At 43.5% G+C, this 24,678-nt stretch overlaps 1 protein-coding gene across 2 annotated transcripts in view; it reads right to left on the bottom strand.

Moving 5' to 3' along the window:
- ARHGAP26 (Rho GTPase activating protein 26) overlaps positions 1 to 24,678 on the bottom strand; it is a 401,390-nt gene that overhangs the window by 67,984 nt on the left and 308,728 nt on the right. For both annotated transcript variants that reach the window (XM_087816295.1, XM_087816294.1), the window contains exon 19: positions 10,548 to 10,686. In XM_087816295.1, the coding sequence (XP_087672421.1) occupies positions 10,548 to 10,686 (139 nt within the window). The remainder of the gene's footprint in view (positions 1 to 10,547; positions 10,687 to 24,678) is intronic.

Raw genomic sequence — 24,678 nt, forward strand, 5'->3', positions numbered from 1 at the left:
AGAAGAGTATAACTGTAGCTCATATTTCTCTTGTAATTTTATTTACTTTCCCATGAGGTTATAATTCTATAAATTAAAAACAGTATCTTGCTAAAAGTATATTAGTTTTTCTAAAATATTATTGGGACTTTTTCTACCTTACTATCAATTAGGAAAAGAATATCTAAAATGAAACCTTCTTTGATGTTCATTTATTCAATGAATGTTTACTGAGCACCCACTGAGTAGCAAACACAGTATCCAGTTAGCAGGCCCTTAAATTAATTCCCTGGTATTTTATTCAGATGCATACTAGTGTATTTATTAACTTGCATGTACTTACTCATATGTTTACCTTCTTTGGTAGACCATGAGTAACCTAAGATTGGATATTTGACAAATAAAACTTGGAAATCACAACTGGAAAAAACATATAGAGATGCTTTGCTTAATAAAATATTTTATCAGAATCCCTATGTTCATAAAAAGATTTAATCCTAAAAACTAAACTTAGGTAAAGATTTTAAGAACACATCTACTATTACAGTTTTATAGACTGGGGTTCTTCATGATCTAATGAGGGAGGCCGCAGCATATGGAACATGGCATTTGTCTGAAGTAAACCCATTAGGGAGCGAGGATGGGGTGGGAAATGAGAACTTGGCCTTCCCTGGACTAGAAAAGTCAATAGAATAAAACCGGTGGCTACACCCAAACCGAGCTTGAGGATTTCTGGTATTCCATTTACTGGAGGACACTGAATTTCTTTTTTTAAGAAATAAATGCTTTCTGAGGTTCTATTTTGACATATATTTTAAATATCTAGAAACTTTCATAACCTCTAACAAAACAACTAAAGAAAAGGTCAGGGAAAGGAGTTCATTGTCTAAGAAGAAAACAAAAAATAATTAACCATAAGATTTCACAGTTTTGCAGCCAACACTGCCAAATGTGCATCCCGAAAGGCACCTTGTCTACTGGTGTCCCTGGGTGGGCCACGTGAGAAGGAAAACTGTACGTTGGGCACTCTCCGGATGCCAGGCCATCACAGTGTCAGCGGATGTAATGAGGCTGAGAACTTCTAGCTGGATACTGCTAAACTGAAACGCTCACATTCCTTACTGAGCGTGCACAGAAAGGTGAGGAGAGTAAAATCAACAGCAAATCAAATGTTTTAGCAGTTATGGCAAACTCTACAGAGACCAATTCTAATGCACTTGGAATGAATTAAGGACTAAAGAGAAAATGATTCAGTAATGTCACTCAGAACAGGAGGATTTTTGTCAGGTGGGCAAAGGAATCCTTGCTCCTGACAGAAAAACATAATGAGAATAGGCAGCCTAAAAGACTTTTTAAAAAACAAAAATAAAAATAAAATAAGCCAGATCATTCAACTATGAGAAAGGTGGACTTCTTTGAGCCACTAATGATTCAAACCAGCTCTGCATCCTCCTAAGAAGGTATAAGACGGAGCAATGGCAATTACACTGGTGAAGAAAAAATTACAGACTACTGGACTGAAAAAAGAAAAACAACCAGCTATGAGTCAAATCAACAAGATCACAGAGAACCATTTAAATGACCAAAAGGGAAAGAATGCCCACAGCTCGGGAGCTTTGCTAAACGGGTGGAAGTCAGTGAAAACGCTTGCCTTCCTCAAATGTGTTTGTCAACAAGAATCTCTCTTCATGTTAGTCGCTATGTACGAGGGCCCAGAAACGAGGAAATGATGACACCAGTCTTCAAACAACTGTAAACATGTATGGGTAATGCACTGGATGTCTTCATGAACACATTACGAGGAGTGACAAACTGGATGTGGAGCTGGCCCTTAAAAATACAAACTACTCAAGGGCTGGGGCACCTCCGCCCAAGCAGAATACATCAGGCATCTGTTACAGTGACCTGTGAGGTCAGTGACCTGTGAGGTGAGCTCCAGCTCATCCGTTCCTGTCTGGTCCACACATAGTATCTGCTGAAGCGCCTCAAGTAAGTAAGTATAAGCTAAATAATAAACATAAAGCAAAAATCAACAATCAAAATGTGTTCTAGTGCAGAAAAAGGCAGCTTTGTGTGACTGAATTTCTCAGGTGCTTCAGACAGGGCCCGCTAATGACCTTGAAAACAAAGTCCTGGTTACAGTGGGCAGTGTTTTTTGTACAAATCAGGAGCGGAAAAACATGAGCATGCAACCAAATCACTGCAACTAAAAAAAGAAAGCCACAGAGCAATTTTGGTGATATTGTACTTGTTCTGGGGGTTGCCATGGAAATATGGGAGCTAAGCTACTTCACTTTCCATATTTACCAAGTGACTCCTGCTCACTCTAAATGACAACCCCACCACACACAGGAGGCAGGGTCTCTGCTTACCACAGAACCCAGAGGCAAGGCCAGGAACGCACACGCAGAGCCAAGCCAAATTCACACATCTCGGCAGGCCTGAACACGTCTGGCCACTGAGTACACAGAGCTGAGGAATAAATACAAAACGCAGATCTTCGTCATCACTTTGTGGGACATTTCCCACCATGCATGGGCGTCTGTCAGAATACAGGCTAGTAGCTCATCTTTCCGTGATGTCCGAGACCAGCTGTCAAAAGGGGGGAAGCTGACTGCTCTTTAACAGCAGCTCATGATGCCTTGCAGAGCCCAACGGGGGGAACTCTCTCTCCACATGATCAAACAGGGAGAAAGGGAGTTGCCAGACAGACGGAAGTTCTGTAGAGACCCAGGGCTTCATGCAAAATATATTCAGGCAAAAGCAAAATACCCAGCGGCTTTCCTGTGCTGTGGTGGGGAGAGAGGTGTACTTTCTCCTGGCTTGTTAAAGTTTTGCAATGAAGTCTGCAATGCATCATCTTGACAAGACAGAATGATAATAGCCTTGTAGCTTAATGAATTTTGCAATAAAAAATGATGAGTGCACAGCAATTTCAGAGTTTACCATCTCTGGGAAACACCCAAGTCCGCTGGAAGCTCGGAATCACTTTCTGAAACAATTCTGTTTCCCTGTAACTGCTTTTGATAATGGTGGCGTGCCAAGCCACACTAAAATCTGAGGTGGTTGGATTTCACGCTGACCCAGCCTCAGTCCCTATGATAAAAATAATCTTTAAAAGCTGTCTGGGTGATGTGTTGGAGCCTATGAAAACAGTTTGGGCAATGTTTTAAAAAATAATCTTAGAGTAGTTTGGGCTGATTGGGCTAAACAGTGAGTTGATAAATAAAAAATGTGGTCCATTATTTTGACCATAGGACACAGTTCATGATGCTATAGCTTGTGGCAGGTTGTCTTCAGCAAAACCACCACTGATTTTGGTCCTGCGTGGACGGACTGAATTATTCTCTCCCCGAGGCGCTCAGAATAACTGTTTTCTTTGCAAAGGGAAAGAATGCCAATAAAACTGGATTTCAAGAGAGAATGGGGAAGTCATGTGGCTGGCCCAGGATTTACCTGATTCAGGCAAGGACATGGAGGCACAATGGGGATATCAGGCCCTGAAACAAAAGCATTTCAAAAGCCACAGCTTACGAATGAGCCTCTAATCAATGGCTGAGCAGGGAGTTGCATGATGTGAGTTAAATGGATACTCTCCCACTCAAAACTTAGCCCTGTTTTCTACCTGAGAACTTACTTTTGCGTCAAGACACCATCTCTTTTATCTATGATTCCTCAATATCTGAGAAAGTCCACATACAGACTGCTTATACCATTGCTTGTTAGAAAGAAGAAAATGATATATTTACTTAGTTTTAATACCATGACTCATTGCAAAATGGGTTTGGGATAGTAACTGAAATGTACAATTAGGAGGTTTTGTTTTTAATAAGGTAAAATTAATCAATGCATAATAAATATGCATCCTCTTCAATTTAGAAAGTACAGAAAATACAAACATCCTACATGTGTTTTGGTGTGTCAATATCCAGTTGGTTTTCTATACATAGAAATATATATACATATTATCTACTTTGTTTTTTAACAAAGTGGGATAACATCATACCTAATGTTCTACGTGCTTTGTTCACTTAGTGATAATGGCAGATCTGAGCCTATAATGTGCTTTTTTCATTTAATGATCTATCTTGAACTTTCTTCCTGCCATTGGTTTTCCACAGCATCATTTTTTAATGGACATATCAAGTATGTGGTTTTCAGTCACACATGGTAACCACACATAATTAAGAGCCACATTACACCTTACAGCCTGTGTGACAATAGGAAGCCATGTGGATAAACACGTCATCTGCCAAGACAAACAGGTGTGTCCAGAGCATGCAGCATCTGCAGAGGCACATGCTGCAGCTCTGCCTTCTCGGGAAAGGCATTACGTAAGACTTTCAATAGCACAAATTCCCAGTGATTTTTCAACAAGGAAGACACACATGAGAAGTATACGAGGTAAATCCCCAACCTCTCACTGGGCCTGTCTGGGAGAGGGTCCAGGATGAATTAACTGAACTAAAAGAATTAATCAGAGCTATAATCCCAGCAGCTAGTTAACATGATCCCTGTAAAACGAAGCCCAAGAATCCATTCCCACCCCCATCAACACTGTGCAACTCATCCCAGGCTGCTGATGTATTTGCACTCAAGCATCAAACGGGCTCTGGCTGAGGCCAGGGAGACTCTGCACTACCCTTCCGTATGGGCCTCTCCTTGGGAATCTGCAGGCTCCAGAGGGGGGATACTCTCTTAGTCAAATGTAAGGGAAAGCTATAGCTTGATGATAATCATTGTAATCGTTGCTAATGTTTATTAGGTGCTTACTATGTTCTAGGCCCAGTGTCAAGTACTGTACATGCACTGTTTCACTTAATCACGGTAATTTCTCTCCAAGAAAGCTATTACTAGTGATGGATTTTACAGATGAGAAAAATGGTGGTTCAGAAAAGGAAGAGGCATGTACTATAGGTCCCAGAGTCAAGATGGCATGGAGACAATGAAGTCAGGCTGCAGAACTCCTGCTTTCAATCACCATGCCAGGCTGCCTCACATCCCGACAGACTGTCAAAGAGATGTTCTGGTAATGACAGAAGACAAGAAACCTCGACGGTACCCTCCTCCCAAGCAGTGCTTCTTTAACTGTAGCTGGCATCAGCACTGCCCGGGAGCTTTTAAAATACATATGCATGAGCTACAGAGCCAAGACCTGATTCAGAATGTACTGGGGGAGGAGACCAGCCATCTGTATTTTTAAAAAATATATTGTGTGGTTTTTATTGATTTGAGAGAGAAGAAGGAAGGAGAGAGCGAGAGATAGAAACATCAATGATGAGAGAGTCATTGATCGGCTGCCTCCTACACGCCCCCTACTGGGGATGGAGCCGGCAACCCGAGCTCGTGCCCTGACCTGGAATTGAACCATGACCTCCTGGTTCATAGATCTACGCTCAGCCACTGAGACATGCCGGCTGGGCAGCCATCTGTATTTTTAACAAGCTCCTTACATGATTCAAATGCACACCCAAGTCTAAGAACCACTATTCCAATAAATACATTTCAACACCTTGGTGTATGTACTAAAAATCTGGGACAACATTAGTGATAAATATCACCTTGCATCTTCTTAGAAAAAAATCTAAAAGGTTTTACAAGACCTGGTTGCTGGTTCCCTCTAATCTTTCTGGCTCTATCTTCTACAGTTGTCCAGAAAAAGTACGGCTGCGTGTCAGTACCTTTCACCTAGATACACCAGTCCAATTTCTGCTGCATGTTGTATCTGCATGGAAACTTAGAGATTAAACACTAATCTCCTTTGCTACCATTCATCTGGTATCACAGTTGAAAAACCTGCGTAGTTGGTGCCAGATCTGGAGGGGCGGCTGTCATATGGCTGCTGCCTGACAGCACGAGTACTGAGGAACCCATTCAATATGGCTCAGCTGCCCCCAAGGCAGCGCTGGGAGCTGGGACAGATGGCTCTGATTGCTTCTGTAATTCAGTCTAGCAAGGTCTTTGCTTCTGTGGCTCAAAAACTGACAGAGGCACCCTTTTGGAGACAACATGCCATGGGAAAGGGAGATCCCCTGGGTACAAATTCCTCCTTTGCCACTTGTCGGCTGTATGACTGACTGCCTGACCTCTCAAGCCTCAGTTTACCTGTGTGTAACATGTAGATTATGAGCCCCTACCTCATTGGGTGATTATCAATTATGAGGATAGATGAGACAATAATGGACTTAGCAGGCTGTTCAGACATTAGTTGAGCTACGATCATTTTTATTTTTACTGTTGTTTTTATTGAATGAGCATCAACTATCACGGCAGGTACTTCCATGAGCCTGAAGTGCAGATGCAAAGGCAAAGGACAGAGCCTACAATCTCACAAGGTGACTCTCAGGAGCTTCCTTCTCAGGAAGAGGGAGGCAACCGACAGTGTGAGGCCGGAAGTGTTGGCACAGGTTCACCAGAGAGAAAAGAATGGGCTGCAGCTTCGGTACCGAGCAGGGGCACTGGGGGGAGGAGAGAGAAAAACACGTGCTGATGGGGAACATCTGGAACCTCTCAAACTGAAGGACCCAAGCCAACTACTCTGGGAGTTTCAGGCCCATTAAGCATCTCAACTAGGAGCTCAAGAGAGGGCTGACCAATGAAATACAAAGAAAATATTAAATGGCAAGTACATCAGTGAGGAGAAAAAGCATAATTGGATTCAAAAGAGATCAGATATGCAGACAGAAGAGGAAATGAGGTTCTGAAAAATATCATAGGCCCATTTTGAAGGTGGAGGAGAGGTATGTGTAGGGGTGTGTGTGTGTGTGTGTCCACACAAGCACGATCCCTTTAATAAGATGTTTGCTCTGTGGCAAGAATCTGAAGAAAGGTAAGGTTACATCACACCTGGACAGGTGTCACAGCATGAAATTGTAGACAGCATGAAAGTGATAGATGAACAGTGAGTGTCTAGTAATATAAACAACCAACTGATGATATCTGAACCCAATTCTAATTGAGTGAACCAAAGAAACCTGAGTTTGTATATTTACGTTAAGATGAAGGGTCTGAGTCTGTCAAACATTTAGAGCAAGGTCTGTGGGCACAGTGCACATCCCATAGGCAGGACACGAGACAATTCTGAGGCTGGATGTGGACGAACATTCTTTATCTTGATGGTTACATATTTATTTTACTGTATATTAGGAAGTAGAACCATGAGACTATCAAATTCATGTTTTTAGAGATTTTACAGAATAGGAATAGGCCATGTAAAGAAGTGAGTTGCTTTAAAATCGATTTAAAGACGTATTAAACAAACAACAGTGTATAAATTATGTGATTGTGGCCCAAAGAGTGAATGAAGTTTATGCAAATGATTCAAGTCTGGGAATTACAGAGCTAGGTATAGAAAGAAGGCCTCATACTGATGGGTGGCTAGATTACAACCCAGGAGGGGAGAGTGCCCATAGAACCTTCCAGCTCCTGGCTCCATCTTCCTCACAGCATCAACTCACCCACTTCTTCCATGGTCCTTTCCAAGATGGCTTGGATATCATTATAGTTTCCCCCCAAAAAAGGGAAGGTTTCCAAAACATTATTAAAAAGTATATGTATCTACACACATCTATATACTTTTCAGTGAAAATGTTTCTTTTGAAATGTTTCTTCTCTGAGAATCGGGGAGAAAGCTAAGCACCCCACAAATATTGGAGCACGTGGAGGTTTCAGTCCTGTTTCCAGGAAGCACTGATTAACATTTGGAGAAAAGAGGCATCACTTCACCCTCTTCCCGTCTCTACCCTACATCCACCATCTGCAGACAGGGACAGCAGCTTGCTCTGCAGCTGAGGCAGGTCTGCTTTCACCCTCCTTTCCTTTCAGCCCCTGCCTGTGTGATTAAAAACTAATCTTGGGCAAAGATCTAATTGATTTTCTCCTAATCTCCATCTTCATTCTTACACCCTTCCAGAGTATAAGTTTCTAGACCTGTTTCAGAGCTGCCTCTGCTTCAGTCTAATCATGAACTTGGCACTATTTCAAGCTTAGAAGAATTTACCAGTACTGTCTGATCTGTCCCAATCTGCACTGTACATGTTTGTACAAAACATTAGGTGACCGTGGCTCTCCTGGAAACCTGAGAAGCACATCACCCTACAGCCCCACGTCTAGCTTGTGGCAGATGTGGGTGTGGCCAGGCCCGTTCCCAGTGTTCACCGGTACATGTGGAGGGGCCCAAGCCAGGTGGACACACAGTGAGAATGAGCCACGTCAGACTGTCAAGAGGAACACAGGTTATCATGGGAAGGGAAGCCAATCTGGGTATAGGGTCAAAGCCCTAAAGCTGTGCATATCTGTTGACCTAGAAATCTTTCCAGGAATTTATCTTAAGGAAATGACTATTCATGACTATGAATAGATTTAGCTACAAAGGTCATAACAGTAGCTTTATTCATAAATGCAAAATACAGGAAACACCCAAATGGTACTAAATACACCAAGGTGCAGCCATGTTATGGGATACCGTGGCATCTTTAAGTGCATGATATTCTGGATGGGGATAATTTGTTTTCAGGGGTTATGATAAGAAAAACCATTACTTTTGGAATGTGAAGGGCTAAAACTCATATTTGTAACAAGGAAAGAGAAAGATGCCAATCTTGATAAGGGGCCTCTTCTCTTCAAAGCGAAGGTCATGATTCTACTTTGTGTCTTTACTGTACTCCACGGAGATTAGCAGCAGTGGTCTAATGGGGGGGGTAGTGGTGCTCATCTCTGTAGTAAGAATAATAACACCCCTCTATAGCATTTACTGGGCACTTACTCGGCACCAGGCACTATTAGAAGTGCTTTAATCCTCACAACACCCCTGAGAGGAATGAACTGTTATCATCTCTATTTTCCAGGAGAGGAGATTGAGGCCCCGAGATGTTAGATAACTCGCCTAGTCACACTCGGCAGCGAGCAGTAGAGGCGGACTCTCACCCAGGCAACCTGGCGCCACAGCTTTCTTTCTTTCCTCCTGCCCTCCCTGTCTTTCTGTCTGTGTTTTTGTCTTCCCTTCCCTTCCCTTCCCTTCCCTTCCCTTCCCTTCCCTTCCCTTCCCTTCCCTTCCCTTCCCTTCCCTTCCCTTCCCTTCCCTTCCCTTCCCTTCCCTTCCCTTCCCTTCCCTTCCCTTCCCTTCCCTCCCCCTCCCTTTCCCCTTTCTTTCTCTCTCTCTCTTCCCCTTTCTTTCTTTTTCTTTCCTTCTTTCCTTCTTTCCTTCTTTCCTTCTTTCCTTCTTTCCTTCCTTCCTTCCTTCCTTCCTTCCTTCCTTCCTTCCTTCCTTCCTTCCTTCCTTCCTTCCTTCCTTCCTTCCTTCTTTCCTCTTTCTTTCTTCCCCCTTCCCCTCCCTCCCTCCCTCCCTCCCTCCCTCCCTCCCTCCCTCCCTCCCTCCCTTCCTTCTCTCTTTCTTCTTAATGATTTTATAGAGAAAGGAAGGAGAGAGAGAGAGAGGGAGAAAAACATTGATGGGTTGCCTCCCACATGCACCCAACCCCAGGGATCCGCCACAACCTGGGCATGCACCCTGACCTCGAATGGAACCAGCGATCCCTTTGGTGCACGGGAGATGCTCAACCGAGCCGCACTGACCAGGGTGGTGCCATGTGTCTTTCAAACAGCATGTCCTACTGCCTCACTGAAGGTATGTTTTTCTACGAGAGCAGTTATGCGCCAACTTGCCATTATCTATTCACTTGTCTGCTTCCCTTACTCAGCTGTGAGCTCCTTAAAGACAGGTGGTGTTTTTATATTCTTTGGGCCAGATGCTTAATGTATAACTTTATTTTAACCTCACAACTTCCCTATGAGGTAGGTACTATGATCCCTACTTTATGGATGAGCAAACTGAGGCTGAGAGAAGGCAAAAGGCGTGCCCATGTGTTGCTGCTGGCACAGGAACCCAGGTCTGTACTCAACTCTTTCATTACAAATGTTAAACAAGTCCAGATATTTTAGGGCTCAGTAACCTGATCACTGCAAAGAACTCAGAAATCCTGAGATGAAAAAAGTTTTGAAACAATCGTAGTGATTACACTCTGCTATGTGGAACAAGGAAGGTATTATTCCCTAATGAATGTATTAATTAACTTTACATATTTATTAAGTGTCCACTATATACCAGGCCCTGTGAGAGGTGGAGCGGAAGGACGAGCAAAACAAGGTCCTGCCTTCACACAGTCACATTCTAGTGGGGCATGTGACTCGCACTAATATGCATCTAATTACAAACTGAGAAAAGGAAAGGAAACCGTGCCATGGGAGCTGCTAACAAAAGGGGGCCCAAAGAAGCAACACCTGTGCTGAGCTCTTATTGTGTAGCAGGTGGGAGAGAGGCTCAGCTGGTGGCCCCAGGTCTGGAAAGAGAACCGGAACAGCGCGCACCCTGCCTTTCATTCTCAGCAATCCTGCTTTCTCTCTTAATAGGGTTGCACAGCCGTGGCACCCGGGAGAGCATGATGCTACACAGTCTTCAGGGACACAAAAGGCTGCGGCCCACAGACAGAGGCTGGAGGTGTGCCCCCTGAGCAGCCAGGAAGCGGCATGGGATGTCCCTGGAGCACACTGGCCCTCGGCACAGGACTCACGTTTCTCTGTTGACTGTGTGGCGTGGAAGAGCGTCAGGGGCCTCTCGCTGCAGGACGGGGGCTTGGAGTCACTGCTCTTCTTCCGAGACAGGTGCAGCTGGGCATTGGTGAGAGGCATATCAGGTACCGTGTTAAATATCTGCAAGTAAAAGTTCATAGCATGGTTACACACTGCCATGAACTGGGGACAAAGCAGAACCAGTACAACTGGAGGTGCGGTGATAGCTAACAAACAGCAAGAAACCCTGAGAAGGCCACCAGTGTTTGCTCAGGACTTCATTTGAAACGTCTCTAGGAACCACATTCAACCCTCTTGTTCGGAAGTGTATCCTGGAGTTTAGTAACCATTTACTTCCATTCCTAGAACCCTCTGTTATATTTCCCACAGGTCTTTTTGTTCTCTCCAAGGGAAATGGGAAGCTCTGTGCTACATCTAAGCCATCGACTGTTAACAAGACTTCAACTTTTGTGACCACCTTTGTCCAGAACCAATTAACCAAAATCCCTTTACTTTCCCTGCCTGGTTCTCTCAGCAGTTCTTAATGACGGCTTCACAACTTTCTCAGAGTGTGAAACAGGCATTTAAATAACACCCCAAAAAGTAGCCCAGAGCAGGGCCCACTTCCTAGTCCTCAACCATCTTCAGAGGGGCATCCTTTCTAGTTCAGTAGCTCTGTGTCATCTTTGATGCAGAGCAATTTTTTTCTTATTTATAAGGGGGGAAAAGTTGCTGGTTTTTTTTTTCCTTTTGATGATAAGTGACACATAAATACTCCAGGCAATTTGAAAAGAGCATCAAGAAAACAGAAAACCTCTCCCAATTCTAGAATAACCACTATTAGCTTTTGAGCTTTATTTTCTTATAAACTTTTAAGCTTTTATATTTTAAAATAAAAAGTCCAAGGTAAGAAATGAGAAGAAAATGATAGACAAAATCATGACAACTCTCATCTTTTTTCCTACAGACACGAGGACAGCAGAATTATTATAATAGATACCACTTACATGGTACTTACTGTGATTACAGTGGCCACCGTTCAGTGCTGGTTCCCTAGGGGCCAGCCACTGCGTGTGTTTTACACGTGGCTCACTCCGTGCTCAGTGACCTTGAGCAACAGGTACTATCCTCACCACTTATAATGAAGAACTGAGGCAGAGAGGTTAGGCTGCCACAATCACAGATGTAATTACGGATGATCACTCAGAAACCCATGTCCTTAGATTCTCTAGATTCATTTTTAAATGCATATAACACCACCACCGATTCATGCAATTGAGAAAGATCTTTTGAGCATTTACTTTATACCAGGCACTGTGGGGATAACAGTGCAGGAAGAAAACATGTTCCCTGTGGTTAGAGTTTGCATCCAGTAGCTGTGATTGCTTAGTCTTTTCCACACCAGGCACCGGGTTAAGTGCCTTGATTCAGTTATCTCACTTGATGGTAAAGAACACTTTTCCATAATTATGATTATATTCTTTATACAGTTTTGTATCATATCCATGTCGTTTAACATTCTATTGTAACATTTCTTCCTTCATTAAAAAAAATCTTCTAACATCCCACCATATTAAGATATCAGTATTAACCAATCCACTCATTATTGCCTCTTGCTCTTTGGAGATAGCCTCCTTCTGGATTTTCTCTTTTCCAACAATCATGAGTAACAAGAGGATGGTGGTGGGAACCCACTCCTTTCAACTAAGGGTGGCCCTAGACACATCAGAGTCTTCCTCATGGCTTTCTCTCCTCTGGGTGTGCATTTAAAAGCAGAACTCAGAAGCTGATAATATAGGAAGCAAAGTCATAAGAATGATAAGAATTTCAGCCAAAACAGCTGCTCTCCATGGGTTAGCAGGTCCTTGGGCTCCAATGGTGCCAGCCAGCTGGTTCAGTCCATCTTGCTCCCAAACACAGCTGTCTGAAAACAACATTATCATATTTTCCCTAGGGGACTGAATTTTCAACAAAATAGATGGAATCACTACATAGCTGAGTTCAACCGGGGCGAGGGACTAAGGGGAGAAGGGAACTTAAAGCAAAAACAACAAAGATCTCCCGGTTTCCAGAGGAGTCGGCATCCCTAACATTAAGTACCAGTGTCACACATGTCCCCAGTCTCCTTTTGAGTATCTGCAGGAGAAGAGAAGAGAAACTATGGCTGTTGTTGAGCTCAAGCACCACAGTTTTCTCCTCCCTTTTCTTTGTTCCCCAAACAAAGCTGAACCACGGCTGCTCCTGGGTGACAACCTGCCTGTGTACCATTATCATTGACACTTAAACACTGTTCCTATGGATGAGTGTTCACATCTGCTTGGTACTTTGCATGCTTAGTTCTAAACCATAGGTGAACTCAACATAGGTTAACCGTCACACAGCTAAGCAGGACAGGGGCTGGGATGAGAACCCTGGGGCTGAAGTTTCTAACACCTGCACTTTCCACTTCCTCAGCAGTCATCATCCATCCATTCAGCTCACCTTTTCTAGCCAATCTTCACCACAGAGGCCAGTGCCCCCAACCCCACAAGTATGGATTTCAACAAATAACAGAGTGTTTCAGAACCCTTCTGCCTCTGGCCTCAAGTACAGCACAATCAGCAATCCTTACCTAAAGACACTTGAAATGAATTCAAACTTAGTGACAGGCCTCCGCCCCCTGATGCCTGGTGTCCCCCAGGTTTTGTCTGTCTATTTCTAATGAGTTCCTGAGAATAAGATCCTCGCCAACTACAATGGGAACAAAGATAATGTTTAATTTCAACTGTCACCCAAAATGTGAGCATTTGTTTTTTCCTGCAAACTGTAGTAAACGTTGGAGGAACAAAGAAGAGTGAGTTGTGAGGAAGGACTGTGGATTTAGACAGATGCGTGAAAAATTGTGTTTATACACAGCCAAGCAGAAAGAGACATGAGAACATGAGAATTTCATTTCATTGGCTGTTTCGTCTGAGAGAAAAGCTATCTGAGCATACTAGAATGTGTTCTAGAAGGAGATTTTCACCCTGGGGAGTGTTCCAGTTCTGAGGGCCAGTTCTCTCCACCACGAGTCAGGCCCTAGCTTCTGAAGAGCTCAGACAGGGCCGTTCCGGGCTCCAGAGCAATGGGGTGCAAGTGAGCACATCATAGTGTGTGAGTGCCAGACAAGGGGCTATCAACCTCTATCATGACACGTGTTTTTCCAAGTGCAAGGGCACCTCTGTGGATCAGGTTAAGAGCAGATGAACGTTCATCAAAGGGCCTGGGAAATCATCCCCCAAATTACTGTTGTTCATTTAACTCTGAAACTCAGACACATGCAAGTCATTTAAAAGCTGCTTAGTGTCTGGCCACCTTCTGGCCAGACCAAGAGTTCTGCCTCTGTACTAAAAGCTCCAGTTGGAATTCTGATGAGAATCTAAATTATTCACAACATTGTTGGCTATTCCAATCCTATGTTGTTTGGAAGAGATAATTTCAAGAGAATGATATGAAGTTTCCTTCATTCTTTAGTGAAGGATCACTGTGCAAATAAGCCTGCTGAGCAAAGGAAGGGAAAGCTTATGTAATCTATGAGAAATGGATTTATGAAGCTCTACTGTGTGGCTCAAATAATCTACTCATTGCATAGGGACTTTCCAAAGTAACACAAAAGTTGAGGCAGTAGGAGCTTCTTCTATGCCCTAAGTCCCTTGTTAATTCTGTCCAAACTTAAAAACTAATTCTGACTTAGGAATGTCTTAGAAATAAGTTATTAGAAAGACTGTCTTCCTTCTAGAAGCTCCTGGGGAATAAGACTGTGAAATAAAAATATAACTCTGGATAACTCTTCCAAGTATCCTCAATTTCAAGCTTCTTATACATGGAATTAGCAGACCCATAAATACCAAGTTACTGTTTCCTGAAGCCTTGCAGCAGAGTTGTCAGGTGTGGCTGGGCTTCTGCAGTCAGATGGACCCAGGCTGAGTCCTGGTTCTGCTTACTGAGTGGGCAACAACTACAGCGTCACTGACCTCACCATCACGGTCATATCACCACAAAAATTACAGGGTAGGAATTTACAGTCATTATAGGGGTAGAAAGCAAACAGGCTTTGGAGCTAGACAAGCTTTGAACTCTTTGGGCAAGATCCTTAATTGCTCTGAGACTATTTCCCTTGTGCACATGGGGATCTAACACCTGCCCTGCAGAACTATTGAAATGATAATGCCCATAAAATGCTTAGCACGGAACCTGGCAGAGATAAGGCGGGAGGTAGTGGTGGTACAAATGACAACGGAAAGAACCAGATGTGAGTGCCTATTATCTTCATTATTTTACTCACAACAATCCTGCAAGGGAGGTGCTATTATTCTTGTTATCTTGTAGGTGAGGAAACTGAGACTCAGTGAGGATAAAAGGTCACACAGATGAGTACAGAGGACTGGGCCTTGGCTTTCCGGATCTTAACCATTTGTGGTCTTTGTACAGATTATTCATTTGAAAGACAGAAGACAAAATGAAAAGATTACAAGTTTTAGATCTGATGGATCTGATTTTATCACTTACTAGCTCTGTGGCTTTGAGCAAGTTACATAACTGACCTTCAGACGCAGCATCTGTAAAAACCCCCAGGACTGCGGTGAGGACTGAAGACTTAACACAATTTGACACTCAGTGTTCAAGAGACATTATTGCATTCAATAAAAAAGTATAAGAAGGGAAATAACTGGAGACTCAGCAATGAATTATTTGCAGTCGGAACATGAGGATTTAATTTATAAGTGCAAATTTAATTACTGCTCTTTGCAAAACATCGATCGTAACTGCTTAGAGCACTGTTCGAATTTGCTGTTCTTTTTCCCTTGTGTTGCTTACAAAATTCAAATTTCACTGGCCTACATCCTCAGGCCCATCTTGACACTGTGGACCACTGACACTTGTGGAATTTGTTCTTCACATGACACATACACATTTTACACCTCCTTCCAATCCCATCAGTCACGTGCCCCTGCCATTTACGAGGATGAGAACCTCCCTGTAATGTGTGTGGCACGCTCTTTATTATGTGCTGTGATTTTTATGGGAGGAAAATTAGGCCGTGATGAAGAGTTCCTGGTCTATAACTGTGAAGTAGTTCAGAGACAAAAAGTCAACGACAGGGCCTGGGATTAGAAAGCAAAACAGAAAGGCTTCTCTGAGAGAAGAGACTGGGCATTTTCCTGAGACATGAATGTATCAGGATCCCAAGTAATAGCGAGTATGGGCTTGTTTAATCTGAGGGGTGTCTGCTATGGGAGTGGGGGGCTAGAACTACTGAGCAGGGCTCATACCCCGTCTGCTCTTTCTCATGACAGACTGCTTAGCGCACGAGAGCCACAACCCCGGCGCCTTTCCACTAGAAAGCCAGGCGGACTCAGCAGGCCTCATCTACCGCCAACAGTTAAGAAGCCAAATGCAGAGGCTGCAGCTACACAGAGGGTTTTTAAGGACAGTTGGAAATCCGATGTCCTGTTGATATCAGCATTTTGGCAGAGGAATCAACAACTGGGAAAGTAGTTTGGGGAGTTTTATTAAAAATCCTTCAAAAGGAACCAGTGTCATTTGGTTAACGGCCTGGGTAATCCACGGGATGCTGTGATTGCCCCTAGATCCAGAAAGATTCTATTTCCTGTTATCTTTGTTGACAGAGAATAGGATAAAATACAACAAAACTCCACCCTTATTGAGTAACATTAAAGGAGCTTCGCAGTTCAAACAGTGATCGGTTTATCTACAGCTTACTGAGGGGAACATACACGTTTAGATGCACAATCTTATCACATTCATGAAAAGTAACTTGCATAGCACTTGACAATAAAAAGGGGAAACAGGCGTAGGACAGAAGCATTGCAGCCCAGCATACAAGTAAATCTAGCTTACTTCTAAACCTAACATGGGCAGGAGCAAAAAGCATATGCTCAGGAACCAACGCAGGGAAAGGTAACAAAAAAATAAAAATTAATGAACAACTCTAGCCAGGCAGCTCAGTTGGTTAGAGCACTGTCCCCATAAACCAAGGTTGCACGTTTGGTCCCCAGTCAGGGCACATACAAGAATCATCCAATGAATGCATGAATAAGTGGGACAACAAATTGATGTTTCTCTCTCTCCCTCTCTAAAAATCCAATAAGTATATATATATTTAAATCAATGAACAAATGAAAAAAGTCATGACCACAAGATACAAGATCAGCTTCCCAAGCAGAACAGTACCAGGGATTATCTCAATGCAGTAAAGCATCCAGGCATACATCATCACCAATATTCATCATCATCATTATCATTATCACTAATTCTGCCTATCAACAGCTGCTTGAAATATCAAGGAAATGAAATACAACAAACACTTGTCAGTTGCTAGAAGCTGTTCAAATCAATTTCTTTCTTTTTTAATCCTCACCTGAGGGTATTTTTTCCATTGCTTTACAGAGAGAGTAGAAGGGAGGGAGGGAGGGAAACAGAGAGAGAGAAACATTGATGTGAGAGATACACATCAATTGGTTGCCGTGCGCTCACTCATCTACCAAGGCAGGGATTGAGCTTGCAACCGAGGTATGTGCCTTTGGCTGGAATCGAACCCAGGACCCTTCAGTCTGCAGGCTGATGCTCTAACCACTGAGCAAAACTGGCTAGGGCTCATTTTTTTAAATTGATATACATTTTGTACATAAACTCCAACACTGACATAATGGATTTCAATGCTGCCAACATTTGGGTAAAAGCAGGTCAAGAGTTTGGTGCGCCCAAATCAACTCTATCACAACAACTGCACTCAAAGATACTACCATTTTAATGGGAAACTAAGCTGCTTAGGATTTGGCGCTTATCCTAGGTGTTAAGTGGGGTCTTCCATGGTTGGTAGCTCTTCTTCTTGGCATATAAGATTAAAAGTTGCCTGGCCGGGCATGGCTCAGCGGTTGAGTGTCGACCTAGGATCCAGGCGATCAGGGTTGGATTCCCGGTCCAGGCACATGCCCGGGTTGCAGGCTCGATCCTCAGTTGGGGGCCTGCAGGAGGCAGCCGATCAATGACTCTCTCATCATTGATGTTTCTATCTCTCTCTCTCCCTCTCCTTTCCTGTCTCTGAAATCAATAAAGATTTAAAAAAAAAAAAAAAAAAGATTAAAAGTTAATATATATTTTAAAAAGGGCACTGATCTTTGGGCGTTTCTAAGAATTAACAGCTCAAAGATCAATACTCCTGGCTCTTCCAAAGCAAAAGGATGGGCTGGGGGAAAAAATCATGATAATTTACTTTGAAAAACTTCAATAGGCAGTAAAAGGGGCTGATAAAATCCTGTGGTATGTGGGCACATATGGACAGTCACATCCTGCTTCATGTGCAGAAACCCTTTTGAGTACCACAGCCAGAAGAAGTATTGTGGACTGTTACAAAACAAGTGGGTCCAATCCAACTATTATATGGTGGAATTTAGCAGGAAGATGTAAGATACACACACACATATTAACCTGAGATTTCATGTTTAACCAAAACTATGGATAGGGGGCCATTTGTTTTTTTTGATAAGGTTGTTCTTCCTAGACATCTAAATTTTCAGAGTCATTTGCAAGCTAACCTTTATAAAAGGAAAACATTATAAGAAACAGCAGAATTTCTGGGCTTTGGGGTATCTTGGGCAATGCAGCATTCAATATTTTGTTTAAAATCTTAACTAGAAGCTTATATTGGTAACTTCCACTGTAAGCCCAAGTGTTGGCCTACTTGAAGTCTGGCCAGGAGAACCATTCAGAACTATCTCTACCCTACGATAAGCGAAGGCTATCGGCAAAAGGTTACACTCTCTGAGTACGACTTCTTCATATACAGCCACCAGTTTACAACAGTACGGTCAACTCCACTGTTTTGCTGTTTAGTGAAGGAGTGATTTGATCTCAGCGTCAGTTGGGTTCAGACTCCTAGGACGTCTTTCTAAAATGCTGACGTCATCACTTTAGCCTCTACTTGGAAACCTCTGACCACTCCCGTTTTTCAGGCTTTCAAGTCCCATTCCCTAGCTTTCAAGACCCCTGACAAACAGACTAAACCTAGCTGCCTGGCATCATCTCCCACTACTTGCTAACATGTAACCCACAGTTCTTTCACAGCCATGTCATTTTAATACACACAAACTGATGCATGTTGATTAACTGATTAATGTTCCCCAGGAAGGCTCCTGTCTCCACTCTTTCTCTGCCTAGAAAACATCTGTTTATGTGTCAGAGTCCATATAAGGAGAATTAAGTATTTCTCCTCAGGGTACAATATACTTTATTCATCTTCCTGAATGTCACTTAGCACCCTCTATTATGGTTAGATATACCCTGACCAAACAGGAGACCCTTAGAGAAAAAGGCTCCATCTTATTTATATTTGGCCAATAGTGGACGCTCAATAAACATTCACTGTATTAAAGAGAGATGAACTAAAATAGATTTTAATAGCGTGGCTTGTGAAAGTAGTCCTAAGCTCAACCCTTGTTCTTCTCCTAACGAGCTATGTCTTAAAGTCTGTACTTTAGGTTCACAATTAGTAAAATAGAGCTACAAATACTGACCTTCTAGTATTTCTATGAAAATGAAGCAATGCGGTGGAGATAAAGCTGCTTTGCACAGTATCTTGAGAGCAGTAAGCTATGAGTAACAGTTAACCACTACCATCGTTAATATTATTACTTCTAGTCTATGCACATTAAAAAATCCATTATCTTTAACTGAGTAAGTAAATCAGTATGTTTTACCAACACGGAAAAAGAAAAATCACCATGGGCACCCAAACATCATAACCCATCTCCTAGCTTTTTCCTCTCTGCCTCCATTTACACTGGGATGTTTATTTCCCACAACTGTTGTGCCAGGGACAACATAGCTGGCACATCCTCATTTTAACCCTTGGGGCTGAATGTCTAGTGTAAGTCCTTAGTAAACAAGGAGGAGAGAGGAAGGAGGGAGGGAGGGAGGGAGGGAGGGAGGGAGGGAAAGAGAATACCATATGCTTTAGTTAGCTAAAACACAAGCCTTTTTCCTTCTTTTGGAAAAAAAAATAGTTTTATCAAGTAAGGGAATGTGAATTTTCCAGCTAGCATGTATCCCCCGGCCCTCTTTGTTAAATGTTGATGTGGCTGAATGACTCTTTGTTCTAGGCTTAGGCCTTAAGAGGCCTTGCACCTTCTGTGTTGGCTTGCTCTCTTGGAAGTCTGGCCTTGACTACTGCATGATGGGAGATCACTCGGCAAGAGAGAGGCTATGTGGAGGAGGGTCAAGGTGTCCCAGCCAACAGCTAACACCAAGGTCCTAGACGTGTGGACTGAGGCCATCCAGGATCCTCTAGTCACAGTCAAATGACCCCAGCTGTTACCATATGGGACACACATAAGCCCTCCCAGAATTGTGAGCAAAAAATCTCTGCTGTTTTAAGTCACTAGGTTTGGACATGATTTGTTATGCAGCAATAGACAAGTGAAATAAGTATCTTGTAATTCTCTCTCCCTCCTTCCTTCCTTCTGTCTGTCCCTTCTTCTCTTTCTTCTCTCTCTCTCTCTCTCTCTCTCTCTCTCTCTCTCTCTCTCTCTCTCTCCAGTGCCTATATGCCTGGGTTTCTATACCCTCTTTCAGTACTGTTTTCTAATTCTTCCTGGGTCCCTCCCAATTTTATTAAAAGGCAAAAAGCAAATACTATTCTTACCAACATGAGAGAATATTATGCCAGTAACTGTGGCACACATGTACTTAACACCTGTATTAGGGCTTGTTTCAAGCAAGAGGGCGTATGCTGTCATATGCTTCTCACTGAGGGAAGGGATGAGGGGATGCTGTTGAAAAGCATTTCTTCAAGTGGGGTTTCAGGATTTTGGCAAACTTCTGACATGAAAGTTGGAAAACTAGTCACTCCAGGACATCTGTGTATGTCTGCTTCTAGAAAGTTATAGCCAGGCCAAGGGAATGCCCATTAAATATTGTTACCTAAGATTTCAATATTATGGATTTCACAAAACAAGTCTCTGACAATATTCATTGAAGGACATAAAGATACTCTGGATTTGATGGCTGAAGCTAAGTTTTATTGGCAAGAGATTCAAAGTACTGTCTCCAAAAAGTCAGGGGCCAAAGAATGGCCATGGGTGCTTAGGATTCTTGTGAGGTAAACATCACAGGTTGCCAAAGGAGGCCAAGGCAGCAGCTGCTCACTTTATACTATATCAGGCCTGAAGCTACATTTAAAAAGGAGTCAAGCTACCTTCTTCTAACTTGTTTTTACCAGAAAGGCAAACCTGATGAGTATTAAAGATGTACTTCCCAGAATAATGCACAAATACAGGTCTTGCATATAACTTTGGTCCATCATGAACCCCAGATTAAAAACCTCTATCAAGGGGGTACACTAGCTCCCTCAGGTCTGAAGACACACACTCTAGTGCAGCCCTCAATCCAGAACTGTTCTCGCTCACATTCCTTTATCGGCTCCCAAAGGAACATAGCCCTCACTGTGATTCACCTCACTCTCTGGCACAGACGAATGAAGAACATTTAAGAAAGCACTGCAATACCTTTAATATGCACCTCACCAGGCCACAGCAGAGAGTAACAGAATGTACAATCCAGCCAACTAGATGAGGATTCTCACCAGTCCTTGCCCATATGCTTACAGGCCTGGCCATGCATTTCATATTTCATTTCCACTTCTATATTTTGTGCCCAAGGCAGGATGACTGCTTGTCTACACAAGTTTCAATATTGTTATTAGCAGTATCTGGTCCTTTTTTCTGTTATGTTACTTTCAAATGTTTTCTAGCTTTGAAGGCCCAAGGACACCAAAAACAGTTACAGTTCAAACGTCAGCAGATGCTACCTACTATAAGCTAAAATATGTTCTTTTAGGGACATGACACACAATCAAACTGCTTACTCCTTAACATTTAATATTATTTTATTTAAGAAAAAGTTAAGTTATAAAATGCAGTATTTTGGGAGAGAGGCACATGTGACATTCAGGGATGGACTTGAGCTCTATTTTCAGAGAATTCCGTTGAGACTGCTAAGAACAATGGTTTACATTTACTGGACCTTACTACCCGCCAATTCTTGGTTAAATCCTTTATATAAATCACCTTATTTAATCCTTATGACAAACCAGTTGAAGGAATGCGGCACACTGGCTAGATGGTCACCAAACTTGCTTCCCTCTTCTCTGAGTACATGGTTAGGTTGCTTTCCCAGCCTCCCTTGCAGTTAGATGTGGACATGTGACTGAATTCTGGCCAATGGAATGTAGAAGAAAATAAGGACAGCATCTTCTAGGCTTGGCCCAAACAAACTTACCCAATCTTCTATGCGCTCCCATTTCCTCTACCAGCTATCTATTGCAGAGATCTGCAGAGCTGAGGCAGAGCTACACAATGGGAGGAACCTTGGTTCAGAATCACTTACGATACAAGATGCCACCCTCATAATACCTACAGCAAACTGCTATGTGAGCAAGAGATCAACTTCTATTGTCCTCAGTCACTTGATATTTTGAGATTGTTTGTTACAGCAATTAGAATATACTAAAAGCACTTTTTTATAAGCATAGAGAGGTTAAGCAATCTGTTTAAGGTCACACAGCAAGTAAGAGGTAGCAGATTTGAATTCAAGTGGTTTGTCTTTAGAAACCATATTATTAGCTGCTGTTCCATTATTTTCCCTCTTTGTAAGTTCATTTTTATTATACATAACAAACTTCTCCTATACCTGATTTACTATATTTGAGGGAGGTGGTTGGAAGGAGGTTCACAGTTTGGGATAAAAAGAAAATAATCTCTTCAAATAAATTATTTATTAACCACGTAAGAGGGATGCTATGCTGCTTACACAACTTTGCAGGATACCTCTGTTACTCTGTGAAAGTTTACACTCAGAGGTTCTCTAGTAGTTACAAATGCTCTGCAACAACTTATGACCAAAACTCAGTGGCTTAAAACATATTCGCTCCCTGCTCCTGTGGGTTAAGAATTCAGGAGAGGTTCTGACTCATAAGGGTTTCTTACGAGGTTGCACTGAAGTTGAAGCTGCATCATCTGAAGACTTGATCAGGGCTGGAGGATTCACTTCTGAAGTGCCTCACTCACATGTCTAGCAAGTTGGTCTGGTTGCTGGCAGGAAGCCTCACTTCCTCCCCAAAGGGCTGTGGGACCGCCCTCACGATATGGTAGCTTGCTTCCCGCAGAATGAGCACGTCCAGAAACCAAGGCAAATGTTGCAAGGTCTTTATGACTAACCTCCAAAGTCACACCCTATTACTTTTGCAAAATCCTACTGATCACACTGGGATCACTATTCCTATTGATCAATTCCTATTGATCACACTGGGATTGATATTGAGATTTCTTATTCACGTTGGAGGGGACTACACAAGGGAGTAACTAACAGGAGACAAGGGTCACTGGGATCCCTTTTGGAGACCAGCTTCCACAAGAGCCCAACACATACGCACTGGGTGTCTACTGAGGACCTGGGAATCAAGCAGTGAACAAAATAGACAGAGTGTCTGCTTTCATGAAGCATCCATTCTAGTGGAGGTCAGAAAGGCAATAGATTGAATCAGTAAGTAAATTACATAGTATGCTAGAAAGTGGTAAGTGCTATGGAGAGAGAGAAAGCAGGGTCAAGGGGAGGGGGAATGCTGGAGGTTGGGACTGCTTGCAATGTTAAATACAGAGATCTAGGTGGGACTTTTTGAAGGCTTGAAAAAGGTGAGGAAGCATGCTGTGTAGTTATATGGAGGGAGAGTGTTTCAGGCACTGGGAACAGCAACTGCGAAGGCCTCGAGGTGGGAGTGGGTGCCATGTGTGAGGAACAGCAAGGCAGCCAAGGTAGTAACAGAGGGGAGAGCAGAGATCAAGTGGGACCTTCTAGGCTCTTGTAAGGGCTCTAACTTTCATTCAGCGAAATGGAAAGCCACTGGAGGGTTCTCAGCAGACAACTGATTTGATTTGACTTAACATTTAAACAAATCTCACTCTAGTGGCTGGTATCAGAAGAGACAGGCCAAAGGTGGGAGCAGGGGAGCAAATGAGGAGGTTCTTAGAAAAATCCAGACAATCAGAGACAACAAGATGGCGGTGTAGGTCCCCGCGGTCCCCGCCGCCTCCCACAACCACATCAAAATTACAACTAAAATATAAAAAACCGTCACTCAGAACCTCCTGAAATCTAGCTGAACAGAAGCCCTACAACCAGGGAACTGAAGAAGCATCAAGACTGACAGGAGGGGCAGACACACAGGCGGATCGGGGCTGAATCCCAGAGACGGGCCGCAGGCCCATAGCTGGTGCTGCGATTTAAAACCAGGAGGGACATCTCAGCGGTGGCGGTTTCCCAAAGGCGCGAGGGGTCCCAGCCCCACAGCAGGCCCCCCAGCCCAGGGTTATAGTCCCAGAAGAGAAGTCCCCACAACCAGCGGGGGCTGTGGCTGAGGAACTCGGAGGCTGTGGGAGTCCCAGTCAGCTCCCCTTAAAGGGCCCGCGCGCGGACTCACTCGGACACGCTCCCTCTGAGCCTCAGAGAAGGGCAGCAGTTTGAAAGGAACCTGGGACATTTGGGGAGGAACTAACCTGCCTGGAATCAGGGAGAGAGCTGGAAGGGCGGCTTTCTCCCAGGCAGAGGCCATTGCTCCTTTTGCCAGCCTGCTCCCCACATGGCGGACAGGCGCCATATTTGAATTGCCAGCACCGACTCACACCTTTGGCCCCGCCCCATGATTCCCGGATGTCCTGCCCCTCCCCACCTGCAGGCTCATCCAGGCCATTTCCAGTGGCTTTTCTATGCAAGTGGCCTCTTGAGCCTCATGCTTAGGACTTTCCTAAAATCTCTCAAACAAGCAGCAGCTGCCTCAGCATGCCCCATACCTCTTGATAAGTGGCTCGAGGCCTGGCACTAGTGGCAGCCTGCATTGGTTCACAACTTGGCCTCTCTTGGACACCTCCAAGCCCAGGACAAGTAGCAGCCAACTACTATTTGCTGTGTAGTTCATGTTGGGTGGCCCTGGGCAAGGCACTGGCAGAGGTTGACTTTGCACCTCCCAGGAGGCCCCAGAGACAGTGCACCTGGTGGTCAGCTTCGACCATGCTGGATTACAACTCTACCACATCTACGAGT

This window comes from Miniopterus natalensis, chromosome 4 (assembly GCF_054644295.1).
Source record: "Miniopterus natalensis isolate mMinNat1 chromosome 4, mMinNat1.hap1, whole genome shotgun sequence".
Taxonomy (NCBI): domain Eukaryota; kingdom Metazoa; phylum Chordata; class Mammalia; order Chiroptera; family Miniopteridae; genus Miniopterus; species Miniopterus natalensis.